Source organism: Rhopalosiphum padi, chromosome 4 (genome assembly GCF_020882245.1).
Source record: "Rhopalosiphum padi isolate XX-2018 chromosome 4, ASM2088224v1, whole genome shotgun sequence".
In the NCBI taxonomy this organism is placed as follows: domain Eukaryota; kingdom Metazoa; phylum Arthropoda; class Insecta; order Hemiptera; family Aphididae; genus Rhopalosiphum; species Rhopalosiphum padi.
The window spans coordinates 23,930,486-23,950,167 of NC_083600.1; the positions used below are offsets into that span (position 1 = coordinate 23,930,486).

The 19,682-nt window shown below is 35.4% G+C and overlaps 1 protein-coding gene across 1 annotated transcript in view; it reads right to left on the bottom strand.

Annotated features, from left to right (window-relative positions):
* Positions 1 to 6,670: 6,670 nt before the first annotated feature.
* LOC132928921 (putative transcription factor SOX-15) overlaps positions 6,671 to 19,682 on the bottom strand; it is a 79,850-nt gene continuing 66,838 nt past the window's right edge. Inside the window, exons 3-4 of the mRNA XM_060993871.1 lie at positions 8,544 to 9,710; positions 6,671 to 8,450 (exon numbers count right to left, since the gene is read on the bottom strand). Coding sequence (XP_060849854.1) covers positions 7,657 to 8,450; positions 8,544 to 9,710 — 1,961 coding nt within the window. The 3' untranslated portion in view covers positions 6,671 to 7,656. The remainder of the gene's footprint in view (positions 8,451 to 8,543; positions 9,711 to 19,682) is intronic.

The window sequence follows — 19,682 nt, forward strand, 5'->3', positions numbered from 1 at the left end:
ATTGATCTATAAACAATATAAATGCATTACGGTGCAGATTACAACGGATATACAATATATTATACTTTTTGGGAAATTCACCGGTTTCTCGCTGCATTCCAAGGCGTCGATTCACGTTGCTCGCTTGTAGGCGACTGGTAAACCGGCGATCGGGCGGACGACACGAGTCTCGCCTGCAGCCTCCGGGCCGCCAAATGTGAGCTATATTTTCATTTTATAACTTAATATACTATACCGCGTGTAATGTACTAATGTAATACGATAATGTTATTATCATAGCGGTATCTGGTATAGGAAATCCGTTTCGTGGGAGGTACTCGGACGACGATATCGGTCTGCGCGCGTCTTCATTAAGGGCTTGCGATATAATTATTCGCCGGCGGCCCTGCCGTATTAATCACAATAATAATATTATTATTATACACACATTGTACACAGTCAGCTCGGGCACGCGTGTGTTGTTATTATTATTATTTTTTTTTTAATGTACACGAAACGGAGAGTTTCGCTTGTTATTTATTATACTACTAGGTAGGTACAGCCCCCGCGGGGTCATGCGTGCGCCTATACCTATATGTACCAACCTATATAAGTAATTTAAAGTTATGGAGAGGACGTTACACCGGACGTTGTTTACCGTCTCCATCTCGGGGGCAGGTCTACGATGTCGACCCGCGGCCACGTATTTCCGTCACGACGAAACTCTGATTATGAAATTAGAGTAAAATCGCGTATTGGCAGATCGGGAGGGAAAAATAAGCAATCCTCTATCCCGCGTACTAAAACATAATATGTATTATAACACACGATAAAGGAATCACCTGGTATACTGCTGGCTGTCAAGATGATTATTTAAACACTAATAGTATCTAAAAAGTGTATTAATTGCTTTAAATATATTATAGAATCTATATTTTTCTTAATCTATTTGTCGTCATTTTAAAGTTTCGAGTTTTTAATTTCACATTTCGAACCTGCAGAATATTTTTTAAATGATTTTGACGTAAGTTTAAAAACGGATAATAATCCGGAAGGTAGGTATGATTTGTTTTAATTGTAGTGCACCGCGGATGTTGTTGAATCATTTGTCACTTTCTTACTATTGTTCTGAATTGTTGCCAAGTAAGTTATACATTTACTTCACGCAAGTTTAATTTTAACTAAAAAATAAAAAAAATAATTATAACAAAACTCCCTGTTATTGTATTTTTGGTTTTTTTAATACAATACTGAAATCAAATTTGCTACTTTTTAGTACTACAAGTCTATACAACAATTACAACATTCTTGTTTTAGTTTTAAATAAGTATTTAACTATCTTTGGATATTATTTATGGATATTTTTTTGTTTCTAATATAATTTTATTTAGAAGAACTTCGTGATGTTGCCATGCAAATATGAAACATAGAAAATAAAATTGATCGATGTGAGTTTTTTTTTATCAATAAATATTTCACTCGTCTCGGAGCATTTAAGACAATAATCATAATTCATATTATTATCGGATAGGACGTTAAAATAATATGATATATCGTTTTCGTGAGCGCTATAGAGCGTATAGACACATATTAACATGTAATAATTAATTTAATATGAGCCAATAAATTAGGATCAAACGATAAGAAAGCAAAATATACGACATTATTGTGGATTGCGTTCGATATCGTTTTAGAAACGATAATAATAATAAAATAATTATATCTATGTAATCTCATACTTCCGTTGCGCGGTCCATCCGTATTACAGCTAGGTAAGTATACTTTCCGTATGGCGTGCTTGCGGCGATTTGTGGTCAGGAACCAATACGGATTACAAACCGCACGAACAGCGTACACAGAGCGTGCAGCATAAAATCATCATAAGTCATGACGTATATTTTTAAATGTAATTTTACCTAGTGCCTTTATGACTGTATATCATTTTGTCTGTAAACCATCTACCCACCTTTAACTTAAACCTTTTGAAATATTGAAAATTTTAAGATGACATAATTTATACGAGTTGGTTAAGTTGTTCGTTTTGAGCCACGACGTATAAATAAAACCTCAATAAAGAACTTTTATTCGGTAAAGCGAAACGAAATCGTACTAGTACGCACACACACAGTGCAGCAGACAAGGTTATAGCTTAAGTAAAGTGCGTATTATTACGATAACCCTTTTAAAGAGTTCAATAATAACGAGTGTGCGCATGTGACGTGTCCAGTTTAAAAGTATTAATAAAAAACATAGTTTTTGACAAATAAATATGACCAAAATGATAACGTATAGTTGAAAAGCAAAACATTTAAAATACCATAGTATATACTATATAATACATATATGTTTAATGTCTTTGCTAACTTACATGGAAAACGATAGCAAAGGTGATCTTCACGTCAGAAACAATAACATGAAAAGTTTATTCAATTATAATGCTGCGATGGTTTTTGTTTATAATGTGGGCATCATGTTTTACTCCTAACAATCACAAAGTAGGCAATTCAATAACCACACTTTTAAAAACAGATATTTTCCCAACTATTTCGAGTTATTTTATTGGATTCATCGGTCTAGTTATTATAATATACTTATTATTTTACGAACATAATTTACGATTATTTACTCTACGTTTATCTTATGTATTTTATATTTTTATAGTTTACACTACTTTAGATATAAACAAATAGAGTGTATAATATACAATATATATATAATATATATATATATATATTATATTGTTTATCTATAAAGGTATTGGTTTGTCGCAAGATAAATCGACTGTCTTGTAAATTTATTGAATTAATTAATAATTATATTGAATTTCGTGAGAACTGAAAAGTCGGGAAGTGAACATTTTCGAAGGTTAAACATAATAGTATAATTCAACACTCGTGTAAATAATATAACACCTGTAACTGTTGTATGAATAAAAACAAATATTTTATAATTATAATTCGATTTTTAATGATTTTAATTTGATTCTCAAACAGAAACTTAAAACAGTATATAATGTCATTTATATTAATGCAATTTATAGCCAATAAAGTGGTATCAAAACTACATTAAAATTAAAATTAAAATAAAGTTGAAAGATTATAGAAAAAAAAATAAAAATTCTTCACTCATAAATCACGTATAATGAAAAATACACAGAAACTGCCCGCAACAAGTGTCACTAGACGGACTAGCCCGTTCAAAATTAACTTTTTTATAATTTTTATTATACCAAAAAAAGTATGTTCACAAACATAAAAAACTTTGTTTTGAAATTCGAAAGATACTCTTTCCCCTCGTAAATTCAAAATCACACAAATTGACTAAGAAAATAAAATACGAAATACGACTTTCTAGCCCTATTCTATTAAATTATAAGTGTTTCAACATTTGTTTTTTAAGATTATAATAAACGCCATACTAATGAATTTTCAAGCTTAGTTTTGAAATTTACATGACAATTTTTCCCCATAGAAAAATGTATAATATAATTAAACATACATCGAGATAAATAGCAACAAGTATCACTAGCATTTCACTGTTTTTTTTTTGTTTTGTAAATATAAAGCAAACCTTTATATGTTGTATTAGGTGTTTTTTTACAATACAATATTCGATTGGCAAAAAAAACATTATTGTTATTTTATTAATATTGTCATAATATGTGACGTTGTTCGAACTTTGCTCTTGACAATATAACACTTACTAATAATTTATAATTTAGATGTATCACCGAACTTCAAAATTAATTCCACGATTTTATCAATACCATTAGCCTTATTTGCTCTATTTTAGAAGATGAGCGAATTATTGATTTTGATAATACAAACCACTAAAAATGTAAGTTCTGATCAGTTAAGTATTATATTTTGTCGTTAACACAATTATTAATTTACATCCATTACTACGACCATACATTGGAAATACGTTTGAAGTATATGGTTTCATCAAATATACATTTATTTCTAAAATATTATTAAAAAAGCAAATAATTAATAAATAGGGAACTCGTCAAATGTATATATGTTTTGGCGTGTATCAACTTATTGTAAAATTAAGTTACGAATATTTTACCTAAATAATAATATTATTATTTACATTATGATATGATACACGAAACTTCAGTATCATAAGTACCATATCGTATCGTATTAAGAGGGCGTCTTAAGAGAGCTAACTATTTTTCTATTTTCCTCTACAACTCACGTGCACATAGCCTGAAATTACGTTAATCAGAACTTATTGTTAGCTTTAATATTTATAATATATGAGTGATATAATTAAACTTAAAATTAAGAACCGTATCAGTGTTTGTTCAATGGCTTTTTAATTTTTATAAGAATTTTTAAATTTCATAAAATTATTGATATATCAATATATATCATATATGATTATACTTATAACTTGAATCCTTGAGGAGCTTAATAATTATTTAAAACAATAATTCTTGATAATAATAAAAAAAAAACTGAGGGTTACTTCATTTTATTATGTTTTATTTTATTTGGTAATTTATAATAATATGCATGTACCTATACCTACTTAATATTATTATTGTCTACGCTTATTTATTTATCAATTTTTTTTTTTTATGTAAATGCAATAACCGTGTAAACTATACGGTACACACATAGCTCGATGCAAAGTATGAACGCGAGAATTATTTTTTTGTCTTTTCTATCGTCGTTCTCGTTGTCGTCTCAACGATAGCTCATATAAAAACCAATAAGTATAATATAATAATAATAACTAATAATGTTTTTCGATTATCATCGCGCGTCCGACATCGTATAATAATAATATTATAACAACGTACCAACAACAGCATACAGCACGGCGCGCGTCGTATTATAATAATAATAATAATAATAATATTATTATTAAGCATGTGATTGGGGCAGAAATGTCTGGTCATAATGATCGTGTGTGGTATACACGATGGACTTCCAGATATCGAAAACGGATGTATGTGCGTATATATATTTAGTTTAATGTTTAAACGATCATTTATTATATTAATACGATCTTATCGCGTGTTGCGCGGGCCAAGATTATTAGCCGGTCCCGCCGAGGTGGATTGATCTCTCTCTCTCTCTCCTTCTCTCCATATTTATATATAAATATATTTATTTCCCTCCCGCTCATCATAATATTATGTCTATAGATGTAGTGCTTGTCCGTCTCTCTCGGTTCACGATATCAGGTGTTGTGGGCGGTGACGATGCGGGGACGAGAATGGTGTTGGAAGGAATACATGAGAAAAAAAATCATAACATCCAAGTCACCGGAAACGTATTTTGTTATAAATCAAAAACGGACACGATAACGATAAGTGCGCGTGTAAAGCCTGACGTAGTAGTGTTATACTGTTGGGTACATCGTATTAAGCTGGATTCGTATAGGTATTATTACGAACCACAGCGACGTTCGAATATTATTGTATAAAACTACCTATATATAGCCATGCGGAATAAATGTATATTATAGCCTATAGGTACGTGTGAAATTCGAACATAATTATTATTATAATGTGTCCTTTTTTTGATTTTCAAACCTAACATACGAGTTATCGCTTGCTCTTTACGGGCCACGTCCTCTGAGGCCCCGGGGGTCGCCATATAATTTTACGTGATTAAAATGTTCCGCTGCAATATGCCAATTTTTCTCACCCTTTTTCAACACTACTGAATGAGATGCTTCAGACATATTGCATAATATGTCCAAATGTGAATTTATCTATATGAAAAAAAAATGGTTTTGGATGAATTCAAAAAAAATGTTATAAACGTTTAATAGTTACACATTTATTTAGTATATAATTTTCTTAAGTGAAATGTAACCCGAATAGTTTCCGTTTTAGAAAAAAAAAATGACAAAACGTCGACTATTCTACTATTCAACGAGGCGTGATCGTTTTTTCTTAAAAATAATCTTGGATCGTTTACGCCACGCGACATAACTAGAAATTTCATGACCAATTTAGTGCTGTTGGATTTTAATATCAAAGTGAGTACTGATCTGGGTAATTTTTTAATTTAAAAGCAAGATCTATGTTTGAACGTTTGTTTTTTTATGTTGTTAGATTTTTAACTGATAGCATAGTTGACAATTGAATAGAAATAAGTGACACATCCGTGTGTCATAGCTTCATTAAGTTGTTTTTAAATTTTGATGTATAGGTATCCGTATATTAATTATTATTTTATTTTTTTTCTTAAAATATTAATTTTAAAATAGTAAATTTTACTCACAGTCGACACTTGAATTTTTAAACGATTTATGTACATTGTGCAAGAGTTTGGTTTCTACGCGAGACTTCATTAAAACGGTGGTTTTGGACTGAACTATGAATAATAATAATAATAAAATAAAAATATAACACTATAGCTACGTTGATCTCGTACATCTGTAAGTCTACGTATGCCCAATATATTGTACGCGACGTTTAGGCAACACTCAACAGTAATAGAGGAAACTCATCATAATCGTTATGCCAGGGATGATGCACTCATACGCATATCTATAAATAATAATATATTATTATCATTATTAAATATGTAAAAATAAAATATTATTTAAACATTATAGTCAAAGAATACGTTGAATACGTCACATATTATTACATTTGTAATATAGGACTATAAAGGAGTGTACAGGACAACACGGTAATAATATAACATAAAACGATGAAAAATAAAATGTTTCAATGTGCGATTTTAATGTATAATTAATATTTAGGTACTACAAAATTCAATATAAAAAAAAAATACACATATTATACATATTACACTGAATAACGGAATAAAATATAATTACAACACATGCGAATATGACGTATACACACAATAGTATATAACCAACAAATACGAGCATGGTAAAAACAGTATACAAAATATAATCAATACAACCGAAAATTGTTAATATGTTTATGCAGAAATAAGTTACATAGAAATAAATATACACATCGATATTTATTGTGACACGATTCCTGTATAATTTATTATACGACTTTAAGAAATGTTGTTCGTTCGTAGGAAGACTGCGGTTGAAAAACGGAATTTAAAATTAACCCATTCGTAAAGAGATATGTTCTTATGTACAATATTAATAATAGTCTATAAATTATATATTTAGTCACAAAACGATCTATCTCATATACATATAACAAACCCTGTAATAATAATTGATAGCAATAATAATACGTTAACTCTAATTAATAATAATATAATATAGTTTATGATAACACGTTTTTTGTCGCTTATTGCAAAACGTATAGGTCCTCTTACATAATGATAACATATGTATATATAATATTACATAAACACGGATAAATAATAATAATAATAAAAACAGCGTCGCCCAAGATAAAGCGAATCATCACAGAAACCTATGCGGTTTTCGAATATATACAAAAACAATTATACATTAATAAAATATGTGTCATTACACACGACGTTATATGTACAGCCTCTAGCGCGGTGCACGAGTTTACGAAAATAAATAAAATATTAATAATAGAAAACTATGACAAAAATCGCAACGAGAAGAACGCAATAATTTTACAGCGCGTAAGGTTTGGTTTCGAACGCGTTTCCGGAGAGCGGTCTCCAGGACCAAAACCGCGAATCGCTTCGGCTTTCCTTTTTCCGTTACGCTCGCCAACCAGATCATCAGACGACTTCAACTGCTGTAGCAAGTCTTCCGGACGTCCGCGAGTATGACGCTGAACTCCTCGTCCGGTTTCCCACCACCGCCGGCGGCCAACACCTGGCCCGCGGCCGCTGCAGCGGCCGCGGCCACGCTCTGCATGTTTGCTGTAGCCGGAACGTTCTGCACGTCGGGATAGTGCTGTGGCGGTAGACAGTCTAGAGACGAGTAACCACCGAACTCGCTTTTTATACCGCAGTTGTTGAGCAGATACGATGGACCGTGGTGTTGTTGGTGGTGATGGTGGACGTCCTGATGCACGGCGTGTTGCACCACCGCCGGCGCATAGTAAGAACTGTACTGTTGCTGTTGTTGTTGCTGCTGTTGTTGTTGCTGCTGCTGCTGCTGTTGCTGCTGCTGGAGATGATGGTGGTGGTGGTGGTGTTGTTGTGGTTGGTTATGCGATTGTTGTATTCCGGCAAACATGATGTTGTGTTGTTGCTGCTGTTGCTGTTGATAGTTGTGATTGTTGTCTGGCTGTTGGGCCATGTACTTTAAGTACCGATCGAGTTCGGAGCTGGTTCCGACGGACGACGATGCGTCCACCGCCGCGACGTCGGACTGCTGAGATCTGGGCCGCTGCAGGTTGGCCAACAGCATTTCCGAGGGCGTTTGATGATGTTCGAAGCTCATCTCGATGATTTCGCCGCCATTACCTCTGCCCGTACCGTGGTAGTCGTTGCCCGTCGACTGTTGTCTGTGCTGTTGCAAGCTCTGCAAGTTGTGGTGGTGGTCTTCTTGTTGCTGTTGCAATATACTTCCAGCGGCTGTAAAACGAAAAACGAAAAACGTGAGAAATACTGACTACGAATACTGATCGGAGTACCTGTAGACTTGACGAGGAGTCCGCGCACACTTACCGTGGTATCCGTCAGACGGAGGTCTTCCGGCCGTGATGGCCGTGGCCGACGATAGGCTGCTCGTATAGACGGCGGTGCCGGCAGCGTGAAGTCCACTAGTCGAATAGAACGGCCTGTTGGCGTAATGCGGCTGTTGCTGCTGTTGCTGCTGCTGCTGCTGCTGTTGTTGCTGTTGTTGATGGTGTTGTGAGTTTGGTCCCAGAACCTGCTGGTCTTGGGACGTGGCTATCGGCGGGTAAAACGTACCGGTCACTATATTGTTGTGTTCGTACGCCAATCGCTGATTGGTGCACATCATCACCATGCCCTTGGCCACTCCCATGGCTGCTATCGAACCGGGAGCCGGTTGATAAGACGACGTCTGAATGTTGTTGTTGTTGTTGTTGTTGAATTGTCGATGGTGGTTGTTGTTGTTGTTGTTCAGCAGTTTCTGTCCACCGCCGCTTCCGTAATAGCCGCCAAAGTCGTCGAGTTCGTACTTGACAACGTCGGACCGGTGGTACGGGTGATGCAAGTGTTGGTGGCCGTGGTGCTGGTGGTGATGCGAGTGGTGGTGTGGGTCTTTGCCTGCGCCCGTGGCTGGTTCCATGGGCGACAGCTCGGGCGTGGGGAGCGTGGGCGTCTTGCTGGCTGACCGCTGCTGCAGCATCCCGCCGTCCGGGGCCTGTCCGCCGCCGCCGGTTTCGTCGGTGGCCGCGGCCGGGCCGGCGGGTTTGTCCGGATCGGGACTGCACGTGGGCGAAGACTCGGGAGTGATGACCTCGGACACGCGGACAGGCGAGTATGGGCTCTCGCTGTTCGGGTAGTAAGGCGACGTCGTCTTGGACGGGCTGTACGGCTGGTACGCGTACGGTTGCTGCTGGTGGACGGCCGGCGACGAGTACGACGACGAGCTCTGGTACGGTGAGCTGGACGGGTACTGGACCAACTTGACTTGGCCCGCCGAGTTCGGGCGACGGGATGTGGGCGATTGTCCGGAGCCGCCCTGCGCCGCCGCCGACACGCCGACCACAGAAGTCGGCGAGCCCGCGCGCTGCTTGTTGTGCTTCCTGCGCCTGGGCCTGTACTTGTAGTTGGGGTGTTCTTGCATGTGGATTACCCGCAGTCGTTCAGCTTCCTCCACGTACGGCCGACGGTCCTGTGGCGTCAAACTTCGCCATTTTTTTCCTGAAACATGCGTCAAGTCACGTTATAGAGATCGTTCAATTCGCGTAAAATCAGATTACATAGTTATGGTGTTATCGTTTTAGACATGATGTTTCTAGAGGGCAGTGGTTGGGTTTTAATGAGACGCATACGGATCAGCGGTTTATACATACGTTTAAAGGTAAACGATAACAACAATTATTTCAGGTGTTCGCGGTTCTGCTGAATACATACGACAAAGTTGAAAACCACATAAGTATAACACACGTTATATATATAGATAATATTATTATATTTTAGTCGTAATTTCGTTTCTTAGTTATAAATGTAGACCAATAAGTCTAGACCGCAAGAGATGCACCATTAGATATATATTATTATACCTAACGCGGTAATTGAAATCAATGACGAACGTTGGTGCCAATGTCGTAACGTAGGCAACACATAAATTATATTATTTAAAAATACTGTTGTATCTTGTAGTTTAAAGTAAGGGAAATTACATTTAGTATTAATGAAGCTCACCGAGAAGTATTTTTTTCAGGTGGGGCTTAGCACCCCAATACCCTTCTCCAAACGGTTATCCCAACCCGATTTGCGGCACTGGCCGCGACTGAAGCAACTGTCATTAAAATACGAATCGAAAGTAATAGAAAAAAAACTTCATTTCGAATAAATCTCAAAGGTCATTGTAATAATCGCCTTATCGGAGAAATCGGATCCGGAGCGGTGGTATTAGACTGATGGATAACTGCTGTACAGTGGCCGCTGCTGGGTCCCAGCACTGATGATACAATATTATAATATTGTTATTACGGTAGTCCGGTATAGGCGCACCACTCGTTTGTCATATTATATTGTGACCACCTCCATTCTAATCGGCTGCCGATCGAAAAACCGAATCCAGAAGCACCGGACGGATTACCTACGTATCATTATCGTCGGTGATATCTATCGTCGTCCCGTCACTGCCCGGTCCGCAGTCTCCGCGTGCGCGTTTACCATAATAAAATAATAATAACAATAATACGATTATCGTGCGCGACCGCTGTCGCGAACGAGTGTGAAGAGCGACAGAAAACAGAAACATTCAGCCGAGGGGATCGGTTTAAGCGTATATTATACAGTATGGGTATTAAATGTACATTGTATATCACGTTATTATGTACAAGGCGCGTATGATAATAATATTATATTCGTTACAACAAGGTACACTGCAATCTCCGGTGGCGTGTGGGACTATAAGAGGGGCTAAATAATATACGTTATGTGAAGTGTCTCCCGCGATGTCGTATCGCACTCTAGTAAGACGATTTCGTAGGCGTTCTGATTGAAAGGCACTTGCGTGTGACATTAATTTTTCAATATTAATTTTTTTTCTTCGTCTAAGTTAAACGCATTATTCAAAATGTTATTACGATTTATGAGATGGAAAAATTAGTATAATTTTCGTTACTTATTAGAACACAGATTAAACAAATAGGAGAGTAAAGTAAAATAAAATGTATTTAAATAACACCTATAAAATAATAAATAATAAGATAGAAATATGTTTACAGCAATTAATTAAAGTGTATTCTAGCCGAACGATTTGTATAGGTATATACCGTACTAGATATATAATGCCTCGTAAAAGTAATTCACCTAGAAACCATAATCGAGATTTCAATAAATAATCCTATCGACGTTTAATTGCTTTTCGTTTTTAATGCCGCGAACAGATTATAAAATAAAAACCTTAATAAAAAAAAGACCACGGGGTACCGTGGATCCCTTATGGACTCGCGCCGCTTTCATCGCTGCGCATGACGCGCGTTAAACCGCCGTATGAGCCTCCCGATAATTATCACAAACGGTAACTGACAAAGATTTCGAAATGAGTTTTCATTTTTTTTTTTTCTATGGATAGACCATAATAATTATCGTCTATCTGTACAACTTAATCAAAATCCTATGCGGCATGTATTCAGTTTTCAGATTCAACGAATATTATATAATGCACGTAGAGTTCATCGGAATATATTTGTCCCCGGGACACGTGAATTCAAATAAATGCAGGTGTGCTGACGTGTTGTGCGTATATAATGCATGTATGAATCGCCTATTTTAGAAAACTTAAATGCAAATCCGATGACACAAATATTCTTACGCATATATTATAATACAAGTAGGTACTTCCTACGTTATTTATAATTCACGTAACGCGCATAATATTATAAAAACGCGGAAATCAAAAAGAAAACGAACGCTATGTAGAGCACTCGGAGGACAAACACATACGTTTTGTTGTCCTACTAAATTATGTTATATTGTATAAATAAAGTTTGTTCGGGTAAAATTATCTAGGATTTTATATTATTTATTATAGTCTCTACACTGATTTGAAACCAGTTTTTTTCTGAACAGAAGTAAGTGGTGTACGTCGTTTTTTATGTGATATTATTATTTAGGTGCAGCCGCCAAAAGTGTTGCCTATGCCTGCGCACACACGTTCAACCGTTTGCCCGACAACAGATAATCATAATAACATTATACCGAATCGTGTTTATATAAACAATCTACAATAACACAATAATAATATGTATACGCCTAACCTGATGCCTATATGAGAAACCAGAACATAAAAACAAGAACGGACAAAAATAATGGTCATCGTCCGGCAGAGAGATGCGAATTTGGTGCCGAAAGTGTGGCAAATGAGTCACATGGTCGCGCACGCGTTGACGGCCGCGGTGAGCATGGCCAGCGGCGTCATGTTTTATTTGGCCATAGCTAAGTCGAATTACCACTGTTACCCGTACAACGAGGTAGTTATCGTGCAGGACTTTACCAGGGAAATTAACCAGACGTTCCTGATCGACGAGCAGATCTGGTACTGGAACACGAATTGTTACGTCCCGTTCAAGTTCTCATTGGAATTGTTCATGAGCTCGGTCGTGTGGACGAGTTTTTTCTTAGTTTTCGGCCGCGGCGGATCTTCTGTCTCCGAGGAGTCCGATCAGAGCAAGTACTTCAGGTCCGTAGTCGTTCATTTACTTTTTTGCAAACGCGAGCTGGTCACTAACCGACCCGACCTGACAATGCTTTTTTGTATGCGGTTCAAATGGTTCAATATACGTAATTGTGTCGTAGTGCGTTTTTGAAATAATTTGTTGTCAAACTCGCGCGAGAAACGTATGCTATTTAAGTTGTGATTATTCGTTAGTTTCTCTGTATACTGACATTATTATTGTAAACTTTGAGATTTCTTCATATCTTTACATACACGCAGTTGCAAGTGTGCAACTTTCCATTCATCAATATGGAAAATTAAATTTTAAGTATTTCGTACATCGTTTGCTTTTATCAGTTTTATCTATGTTTTATGTATCTGTGGCCTCTTAGTGACTATATAATGTTACTGTGTCAAAATAGTTTCTATACTCGTTTGTATAGTGTTATTATTTTGTATTTTTTTTCCTATTAAAACAGTGACATGCTTGGACAGTGGCATGTGGTCTTCTACGCTGCTTGTTTCAATTTTTGGTATTTTTTACAATCGACTATAATCTCTGTGCACTTCACTAACGGCTATCTACTGTTTGTCGCAACCCTATCATTTGTACCACCGGACAACTATTTTCACAATCAATTGTAAGTATTTAATAGAAATTAACTTCAACCCCGTTGTGTCGATGACTGCGCTATATATACATATTATATAGGTTTAAATAACTGATATTTGGTATTTTGTTCCAGTGAACGTTTTGAGAAACTGTACTACATCAAAACTATAGTAAGTATTAGAGGTCAACACGAGCCAACAATTTAGAGCCAATAAAGATTGCAAATAGTTTTAATTTAAAGTCCAGTTAGTAGGTTATGTAATTATGTAATTTGATCAGGGATTTCTGTTATGCATAAAAAGCCCAATGTGTACATATTTTGGAGAGTTTTAAATATCACTTGGTTTAAATTTTGTCTCAAAATAGGTTAGATAAAGGTTAAATGTGCAACTTATTTTTTTAATTTTTATAGTGAAACGATTTGTAAAATAAATTCTAAATTATTTTCTTATGATATTGTTAATTTCTGTGTCGTGATTAAATAATTTCTAAAAAGTTATATCGCTACATGTATCACGACTTCACGAGGAGCCGCTATATGATATGAATTTTTTAATATTAATATGTTTTTTAAATATATTTTTTACTAATATTTGTATTGAATTAACAGTTGTATAATAATATAATACATCATAGGTATTATTGTGGTGTCAAAGTTCTTTGTGTACGTTTAATTTTCTATTGACTGTTTACCGTTGCGCCATGGGTGTGGACTTCGAAGTGGATTTAGACTTACAGACCGTGGACGAGTACGAAGACATCGCTCTAGAATAATATGTCGGCACGATGACACCATGAAAAATTTGAAGCCAAAAACCTCGCAGAATTTATAAAATTATAATTTATATATAAAAATAATAATTTAGCATTCGATCTGTGTCGGAATCGATACTTCAAGACGTGTTTACAAATATGTTATTATAATATTATAATATATAATTCATAAAATTTAGGCATTTATTATTTGTATTTATCAATATCATTGTCGGAGTGGTAACATAATATTATATGGTACCACAATCAGGAAAACAAAGATAACCAGTAAATAACTGCTATGTAAATAATTATCAATAATATTTAATCTAACCATAGTTCGTTGACTTGCTCCTATACAATTTTAAATACTAAATATAAACAAGTATAACATAATTTTTTCTACTTAATAGTTCATGTGTTAAATTTAAATGAATGTGAAAATGTGAAAATATAAAACAGCGAAATTATTGTTTTTTTGACCTTTAAGGGTAGATCATTTTATTTTATTTTGTTGACTATATTCAAAATAATATACAGCGAGCAAATTCAAATTTTTTTCAATACATCGTTACATAATATATGGAGATGTAAAACACCGTAGTATAGCATGAACTTTATTAGTGCGTGGTTATTTGGTACATCGATAGTAATGGCGTAAAATAAAAATAAATAACGGGCAAACGAGCAGAACGAAACACTAAGATAAAAAATGAAATATACCGTTTGCAACACGTTGCGAATTTCTGTGGGTCGTCGAGTGTGGGTACATTTTTTTTTCGCCATCATCGACTACACGAAAAACAAAACTGTTGTGGCGGTTTCGGTCGTCACTGTGAATTAGTATGGTAAAACAAGACGAGAGGAAAAAAAATATCATATAAAAGGAACAAGCCGGTCACAGGTCACTAACGGGGTTAGACGAGCGTTGTGGGTGTCGGTCGGGACGCGGCGTTATAATATTATACTGTTGCGGCGATGATCGATACGAATTCCTCGATAATTATTATTGAACAAATTGATTTGAGAGATCGAAACGGGTGAAGGAAAAAAAAATTCTACTTTATTGGTATATATAATAATACTGTATATAGAATTAATATTTCGTATACCTAACATTTATAACGATATAATATATGATATAACGTCTACAATATTATACCGTATATTACCTATATGTGCGCACCGGGCCGCTCGGAAGATGGGTTTAATGACTGGCGTATATTATATACTTACAGACGACCACGATGATGGCGGATAGGTGTGAAGTGTATGCGCGTGTGTGATATGTGACGGACGCCCGGCGCGGATCATTAATAATGGACACCGTGGGATGCCTATATAAATATATATTTATATATATATGATCGAACCGACCAAACAAGGCGTTTATCGTCCTCGTCGTCACGCGGTGTATTTGGATACTCCTCTCGAGTTTCGATAGGTATAGGCAATAATATATATTATATGCGTTATGAGTACGAAGTTTAACATTATTACACGACGATGACTCGGCGGCGCTCGCGAGTAAAGTCCGACGGTCGTCTGCATGTGCAGGTGCCATCCGCGGGAGGCTGTACTCTGTTGCAAGTCGGGTGCCGTAGGGGTTGAAGGTAGTAAGATTTGCCTACCCGTCGACGGATTTCTCGTCGTTATTTCGTCCAAATAATATCCTCATAAATATAACAAAACGCTCTGCATTATACTGCATATAAATAGTATTACGTCGCGCGTAGCGTACACGTGTGTCGCCGGACGTTTGCGCTGCTGCTGCAGTCGAGTCAGCCGACCAGGAGGGACTGAGACTCTGCAGTTATCGTGATACTACCCGTGTTTTATCGTCACCAAGGCGACAAGCATAGACGTCGAAAAGTCATCTCCTTTCTATCGTTTCGCGCGACGATTTCGGCAAATACAATATGCGCTATGAACAGTCTGAACACGGTATGATATTATGTACGGGCTATAACGCGTGTAGCTGTAAGTCGTACCAATGAGTATATGTAGGTATTATATTGAACGGCAGCTCGCCGCGAGCGCACTGTGTGGCCCCGGAACGTCGGTCGTTTGTTTCTGAAATTATTGCTCGACCGGCCAAGGACGACGTAGTTGCGTGTGTGTATACATATATATATATATATATATATTTGCAAACGATATTTCGCCGACGAACAACAATAATAATAATATCGAATAATTGGACGTCGTCGTCGTCGCGCAGTCATCGTTTAACCTATACGTGACGTGCTCGTTTAATTGGCCTCCGTTGAGCGTTTGATTGGTCGTTGCCGCGTCGTCGGGGTAAATAAAATCGATGCGTGTGCGGTACGCGTAAATCGCGAAAAATCGGAACAGACGACGCGCCGGAACAGATGGTTTTAATGAGCCGAGGAGAGCGTCGCTCGTCAAATCTGCGTTTCCGCCGGACTCATAAATCGCATACAAGACTGTTTGATATTATAATACGAAAATATTGTTTATACTCGACTTTAACGCGTTTAATAATATATTTAAATTATATAATATTACACCGGTCCAAATAAAAGCAGAAATGCCTACTCTGAAATCGTTATTATAATGTCATTACTCATTATACATGAGTTTGAGGACGCAAATTACATTATCTTGTACCATTTCAAATTTAAATTTTGAGTTTTGGCTTATTACCTGTGAAATCGTCGAAATTCTTATCGACCTCTGACCACGTTTCCGTGAGTCCGAAATCTCATATACCACACAACGCCTGTACACGAGTATTCGTCGATCTACGTCTACCGGGTGAGAAATTATAAAATAACGCGTTCAAGTTCAACTATAGGTAGGTAATAGGTTTACAATAAGACGCATACAACGTTTATATTATTATTGTTGTTATTGTTATATAGTTGTTGTTGTACGGCGTTTGCAAACAACATAACGATTTACGATAATAATATTATGTAATACCCATTACAATCTTATAATTTTTATTATGATTGTACGCGTCTTCGGTGAGAACAAAAAAAAATGTTGTTTAAACACAATGCGGCGGCGTTTAATGGTATAAAAGAAAAAAAGCCCATCATCGACGGAATGGTTTTCGGGCTAGAGCCGCGTGTCAATACCCATTACATACACATACACACATACACCTCACCTGTTTTATATATATTAATATATTATTATATTGTGTGTGTGATGTAGGGACCGACCACCCGGCGCGGAGGACGCATGCTGAGCGCCGTGTTGTCGTCGAGTCCATCCGACAGCGTACACCGTTCGAGCGCGTATCACATGATATCGCGGAGACCAGAACGGCCGACAAAAAGCAATCACGGTATGTCATGTTTTCGTACGCGCGAACGAAAATATGTAAACGATACGTATCGCGTTATAATTATGAAGGAAGGTTGTCGCACACTACGCAGCTGATTCAGATTGAAGCAGAATCGACATTTTGTCTATCGTGGAACCGTCGAAACCGAAACGAATTTTATCCGGACAATATCGGATAATCGAAACGATTCGGAATCACATGACCAAAATTATAGAACTTATTAATTGAACGTAGGTATTTACTAGGATGTTTTAATTTTCTGTTGGTTGCAATAGGTGTACCTACTAGTTATCTAGCGTCGTAAACTGTAATTATTTCAAATGTTATTTAAAAATACAAGATCACACGAAATGTTGTATCATTTGACACTTGGATAAGTATAAATAGTATAGCCGTTTAATAACAACATGAATGTCAATGATGTATAATAATATCATAAATATCCTTGTTCGTAGATCGATCGAATCTCCCAAACGTGCGTAAGTGGTAAAAATTAACAGTGATACTGATTTGTTTAAAAAAAAAAAACGCATCATAACACGTCCACTCTCACATTTTTTTTTATCATCAACATATATTATACGCGGTAAAATTCTCCGGAATTATATTATTATGTTACAACAATCGAGACTGCGCGTGTCTACACCTTATAGCCTTAGGATTGTTAATCATTTCGAAGAATAAACAAATCGCGACGAATGCATATAAACCGCTGCCGTTGATAATGTGACGCATTATTATTATTGTTATTACACGGACACCTCATCACCTTATCAATCACGATAACCTACTTGCAAGACCCTTTTCCGTTATTAACTGTTTTCACAAAATACACTGTTTTGGCCACCAATGAAAAAAATTTAAATAATAAAAAAAACAAAATATGTGATACATAAAATTTAATTATGTTTCTTTTGTTTCAAATTCATAATGTTTATAATAATAAAAAACCGAGATAAATTTAAAATATAATAAATTCAACATTTTATAGATCAGTATGAGAATAAGAGTCAATTTTATTTTCATTAATAACCAATTAATTTATATATGAAACATTTTAATTTAATAAAGTATTGTATAATAGATATATTAAATTTTTTTATTATAATACTCGTAGCTCATGCGTTTAATAGATTTTATACTCATATTATAATTTTAATATTTTATAATATTGATGATAGAGTTTTTGTTTCGACGATTCTGAACTTTTAAATCTCACTATATAACTTTACATTAATTTTTACTACAGAATGACCGAAAAAGAAAAGCTTTGTTTTAATCAAAAACGATTCCCCCTCTTGTGTCTATGGGACACATAAAGTTATTGAATCTTTTTTAACATTCTTTTTTTAAAAATTCACAAGTATATTTAAGTGAAAGATGGTTGCATCCTACATTCTACAAAAAATATGTCAAACCTTTCATAAGTCTTATTCTATCATTGTAATAAAAAACACTCGAAATAGCAAGTAGCAAAAAAAAAAACCTTAACCACATCAATTACATACAATTTGTCAGTCTTTATATGTCTACGATTAAGGTAGGAAGTGAATTTGTCTGTAAAATATTTTACGTACCTAATATATTATTTTCTCTGGTAATCAGTAAGAATTTGTGTGTATTTACATTTATTTTTAATTTCGTGAAGGAACTCACAATTTTATATTACCGTTTACATAATATGTTTAGTGTAGTAGTATTATAGGAATTTGCTATATAACGAAATAACGTACATTTGTTAATTTATAAATTTATCTCACTCGGAAACGCACCACAGGTGATGTCGCTAGAAACGTTGGTCGTGTAACAGTCACTAAATAGTGGACTATGGGCGGATTTTTTAAAGTAATAATTTTATGTGGTGAATTAAATGAGATATTAATTAGTTATTATTTTATTTTTTTAGTTTGTTTTTTCTTCGATTCAACTTGTACCTACATTAAATTTTGATAGCATTTATTTTGACTAAACTCTTAAAGAGGTCTCCAAAAAATATTAATTGGTTAATTGGTGACCTCTGTGGCCCTGCATCGTGTATAATGTAAAATGTAATACTCAATAATAAAACGTACAATACGACAGAATAAAAAAGAAAACGAAATATTATTACGATGTATACTATGCTTTGATTGAATCTCTCGAGGACTATATTAAACGTTATAACGACGGTCAGGACGAAAAATATTATATTGTTCGTACGATGGATTTGAATTGACTGTATTATAATCGTAATTATATTGTACAATACCATCCCTTTCAGAATAATCAAATATCTACGGTACGGTTTATACACTTTCGAGTCATTTAAATATGTAAATC